Source organism: Salpingoeca rosetta (genome assembly GCF_000188695.1).
Source record: "Salpingoeca rosetta unplaced genomic scaffold supercont1.2, whole genome shotgun sequence".
NCBI classification, from domain to species: domain Eukaryota; class Choanoflagellata; order Craspedida; family Salpingoecidae; genus Salpingoeca; species Salpingoeca rosetta.
Window position 1 is genome coordinate 2,013,723 of NW_004754932.1, and position 4,855 is coordinate 2,018,577.

The following is a 4,855-nucleotide window of genomic DNA, read 5'->3' on the forward strand; positions in this document are numbered from 1 at the left end:
TTCGCGTAGCTCAGGCTTTCCGTTCAGCAGCACCTGCACCGGGCCAACAGCGAGAGGTCGCCACTTGTTGGAAGGTTGTCGTCGTCAGAGGCACCAGCGGTGGTCGTGGCAGGCTCGCTGGTGTTCGTGCTGGTCGTGGTCGTGGTGGTGGGCGTTGTGCTGGTTTCGTGGTCGAGGTGGTCGTGGTGGTCGTTGTCGTGGTAGTCTCGCCAACAGGGGTCGAGAAGAAGAAGAAGCAGTTGTGGCCCGATGCATCCAGCACAAAGCCGTCAGGACACGTGCACACATACGACCCACGCGTGTTCTTGCAATAGTGCGAGCACTCGTGCGTGTTTCTCAAGCACTCGTTCACATCCTCGCACGTGTGCCCGTCGCTGCCCAGCTCATACCCGGCATCGCAGCTGCACGTGTACGACCCAATCGTGTTCGCGCACGAGCCACGCTCGCTGTCACAGGGGCCAACACCGCCGTTTGCCGCACACTCATTAGCATCTTCACATGTGCGTGAATCAGAAGACAGCTGCCATCCGGCTTCGCATGCGCACTCGTACGAGCCTGGAACGTTGACGCATGAGCCATGAATCTCGTCGCACCCGTTGCTGTCGCTGCTCCGGCACTCGTTCACGTCCTCGCACGCGTGCGCGTCAGCGCCAAGCGCATACCCGGCGTCGCACCCGCACTCGTAAGAGCCAATCGTGTTGCTGCACACCCCGTGGCTGCCGTCGCACGGGCCAACCCCGCCGTTCTCAGCGCACTCGTCAACGTCCATGCAGCTCAGCCCGTCAGACGCAAGCTCAAACCCGCTCTCGCACGTGCACTCGTACGACCCAGCGGTGTTCACGCACGTCCCGTGCGCAGCGTCGCACTGGTGCGCCAGCGACGCGTCCTCCGTCGTGCACTCGTCAACGTCAGCGCACGTCGCGCCGTCGCCCTGCCAGCCAGACCGGCACTGGCACGTGAAGCTGCCCGCCGTGTTGGTGCACGACGCGTTCTCGTCGCACGGGTTGCTGTCCCCGGCACACTCGTCCCGGTCAGCGCACGTGAACCCGTCGCCCGTGTACCCGCTCGCGCAGCTGCAAGCGTACGACCCAGCCGTGTTGGTGCACACCGCGTTCGCGTCGCACTCGTTCAGCTCCGCAGCGCTGCACTCGTTCACGTCCAGGCAGCTGTACCCGTTGCTGCCAAGCTCGTACCCGGCACCGCACCCGCACTCGTACGACCCAACCGTGTTCGTGCACGTCCCAACGTCCGTGTTGCACAGGTTGTCCTCGTCGCTCGCGCACTCGTCCACGTCCTCGCACGTGTGCCCGTCGCTGCCCAGCTCATACCCGGCATCGCAGCTGCACGTGTACGACCCAATCGTGTTCGCGCACGAGCCAACAAGCGCGTCGCACTCGTTGTCCGCCTCATCCGCGCACTCGTTCACGTCCTCGCAGTCGCGCCCGTTGGACGCAAGCTGCCACCCGCTCTCGCAGCTGCACTGGTACGACCCGGCCGTGTTGCTGCACACCCCGTGCGCCTCGTCGCACCCGTTGCTGTCGCTGCTCCGGCACTCGTTCACGTCCTCGCACGCGTGCGCGTCAGCGCCAAGCGCATACCCGGCGTCGCACCCGCACTCGTAAGAGCCAATCGTGTTGCTGCACACCCCGTGGCTGCCGTCGCACGGGCCAACCCCGCCGTTCTCAGCGCACTCGTCAACGTCCACGCAGCTCAGCCCGTCAGACGCAAGCTCAAACCCGCTCTCGCACGTGCACTCGTACGACCCAGCGGTGTTCACGCACGTCCCGTGCGCAGCGTCGCACTGGTGCGCCAGCGACGCGTCCTCCGTCGTGCACTCGTCAACGTCAGCGCACGTCGCGCCGTCGCCCTGCCAGCCAGACCGGCACTGGCACGTGAAGCTGCCCGCCGTGTTGGTGCACGACGCGTTCTCGTCGCACGGGTTGCTGTCCCCGGCACACTCGTCCCGGTCAGCGCACGTGAACCCGTCGCCCGTGTACCCGCTCGCGCAGCTGCAAGCGTACGACCCAGCCGTGTTGGTGCACACCGCGTTCGCGTCGCACTCGTTCAGCTCCGCAGCGCTGCACTCGTTCACGTCCAGGCAGCTGTACCCGTTGCTGCCAAGCTCGTACCCGGCACCGCACCCGCACTCGTACGACCCAACCGTGTTCGTGCACGTCCCAACGTCCGTGTTGCACAGGTTGTCCTCGTCGCTCGCGCACTCGTCCACGTCCTCGCACGTGTGCCCGTCGCTGCCCAGCTCATACCCGGCATCGCAGCTGCACGTGTACGACCCAATCGTGTTCGCGCACGAGCCAACAAGCGCGTCGCACTCGTTGTCCGCCTCATCCGCGCACTCGTTCACGTCCTCGCAGTCGCGCCCGTTGGACGCAAGCTGCCACCCGCTCTCGCAGCTGCACTGGTACGACCCGGCCGTGTTGCTGCACACCCCGTGCGCCTCGTCGCACCCGTTGCTGTCGCTGCTCCGGCACTCGTCGATGTCACGGTCACACGTGTACCCGGTAAAGCCCTGCGAAATATTGAATGTTGTGGAAAGCACTGTTAGTCAGCATCATGTTGCTGCACACCCCGTGGCTGCCGTCGCACGGGCCAACCCCGCCACCAGCACAACAACGCTTTGATTCGCTCTTATTCCACGCAGAAGGCACAATGCATTCTTCCCTTCCCGCTCTTCCGGTGCTTTCTTACCGATGGGCAGTCGCATGTGTACCCGCGGTCCGCTGTCTCATCCATCGTGCACGTGCCGCCGTTCTGGCACACGTCGAGGTCGCACGCGGCCTGGCACGAGTCTCCAATGTACCCATTTTGGCACACGCACTCGCCCGTGTCACCGTCACAGAAGCCGTGCCCGTTGCACTTTGATGCCGGGCAGTAGAACTCGCACTGGTGCGACGCCGAGCCAATGTAGTCCGTGTCGCAAACGCAGTTTCCTGTGTACACCGAATGAAGCAAAGACGATGGTAAGATGTGAGGTTGGTTCAACAGACGCGGTGTTGGTTAACAGGTCTGCATGCCTCTCACACGCCAACAGACACAACTGTACTCCAAAGGCAAGTGTGCTTGTGTGCGTGTGTGTGCATGATGCTGGCAGTACCTGTGTCTTGGTCGCATGTGCCGTGGCCGTGGCACTTGGATTCGCGCGAGCACTGGAAAGTGCACAACTCGCCACTCCAGCCTTCATCGCAGTCACATTGGCCCGTCAGTGCGTTGCAATCGCCGTTCTGCAGTATTGTGCGTGTGTGTATGTTTCGCGTTGTGTGAGTACAGGTGCATTTTGAGCCACACGATACAAACCACCGTCGATGTGCATCTCACACAAACACAGCAACAAACAGGAGAGAGGGCAAGAGAAGCAAGGTGGGTTGCACTGTGTTTTGATAATATTACCTCGCAGGCGCAGAGTTCGCAGAGGGTTCCGTAGCGCTGGCCGGGGCACCGGCACACGCGCTCGCCCGTGTCGGCATCGCACTCGCAGCGGCCACCGCCGTTGCAGCTTGGGCAGCGCTTGGGCTGGCAGTTGCCGTACTTGTCTGGCGCAAAGCAAGGGGCGCACGTGCACTGGCCCGTGTTGACGTCACAGACGCCGTTGCCATCGCACACTTCGCCCTCGCCCGTGACAGGGTCGATGCCAGGGCAGGCGTTGTCGCAGGACTCGCCCCACCAACCTTCGGCACACACGCACTCGGAGCCGTTGACCCGGCGGTCTGTGCCCTGGGAGTGGAAGTCGACGTCCACACCCGTGCATGTGTCCGTTGCCGTGGCCACAACGCCGCAGCGCACGGGGCAGTTGTCCTCTTCGTTGATGAAGCACGTGTTGACGTTGTTGACAACTTCGCAGTCGCACTGGATCTCCTGGCTGCAGTCGCCGTCAGGACCGCCCCAGCCGCACTCGCACAGGCAGAACCCGCCCTGGTCGCATGTGCCGTGGCCGCCGCACACCTGCCCGTTTGTGTCGCGCGGGCACTACAGAAAGGAAGACGGGGGGATGTCAGGTTGTCAGTGTGTGAGTTTGTGGGTTTGTGAGGTGTGTGGGGGGTGTAGGGATGGGCCACAAAGTCAGCAGGAGAGCACATGCGTAAATGAGCATGGTGGTGGTTGCAGTCGAACACACAAGCAGACACGTGGTAAGTGACTGTGTGTGTTTGTGCGTGCGTATAGGAGAGGAAACACGGGCATTCTCACCTGGATGCTGCAGTCATCGCCTGCCCATCCTTCGTGGCAGTCGCATGTTGTGGATACGCCCCACACATAGTCGCCGTTACCGCTGCACCAGTCCAGGATTGGGCTGTGCGCAGAGACGGGGCAAGTGTGTGTTGTTTGTGAGTGTATGGGTGTGTGTTGTTTGTGAGTGTGACTGGAAGCGAGAAGGCGCATTGAATCAAAACGAAACATACGCAATGTGCATGCCTGTGTGTGCGTGAACACGAGCCCACAACTAGCGTGTGTGTGTGTGTGTGTGCCGCACCTGTTGTAAGCGCTGGGCACGGTGGCGGTTGTGTTTGGTGAGATGACGGGTCCCGGGAGAACGCGGCAGATGGTGTTGCCTGGCGATGGGATTTGGTAGAACTCGGACGCCTCGCACAGGCCGAGGTCGGTTGTGCCGGAGAGGCAGCGGCCGAGGCTGAAGCTCCAGCCGCACCCGTCTGCATTGAGGCAGGCCTGGCAGTCTGTGTGGGCGGCGCACGATGGGCAGCACGCATCCTCCAGCCAGTTGCCTGCGCACGTCGGCTGTGTTGCAGTTATGTGTGTGTGTGTGTATCCTCCAGCCAGTTGCCTGCGCGTGAGGTGGTGAGCGATGATGTGTGTGTGTGTGTGTGTTGTGTGTGTGTGTGAGGTG

The 4,855-nt window shown here is 62.6% G+C and overlaps 1 protein-coding gene across 1 annotated transcript in view; it reads right to left on the reverse strand.

Moving 5' to 3' along the window:
- Positions 1-4,855, reverse strand: part of PTSG_11668 (uncharacterized protein) — a gene marked incomplete at its 3' end in the record, with an annotated part of 8,884 nt that overhangs the window by 1,011 nt on the left and 3,018 nt on the right. Inside the window, exons 9-14 of the mRNA XM_004998413.1 lie at positions 4,484-4,746; positions 4,201-4,303; positions 3,406-3,981; positions 3,113-3,239; positions 2,707-2,948; positions 95-2,527 (exon numbers count right to left, since the gene is read on the reverse strand). Of these exons, the coding sequence (XP_004998470.1) occupies positions 95-2,527; positions 2,707-2,948; positions 3,113-3,239; positions 3,406-3,981; positions 4,201-4,303; positions 4,484-4,746 (3,744 nt within the window). The remainder of the gene's footprint in view (positions 1-94; positions 2,528-2,706; positions 2,949-3,112; positions 3,240-3,405; positions 3,982-4,200; positions 4,304-4,483; positions 4,747-4,855) is intronic.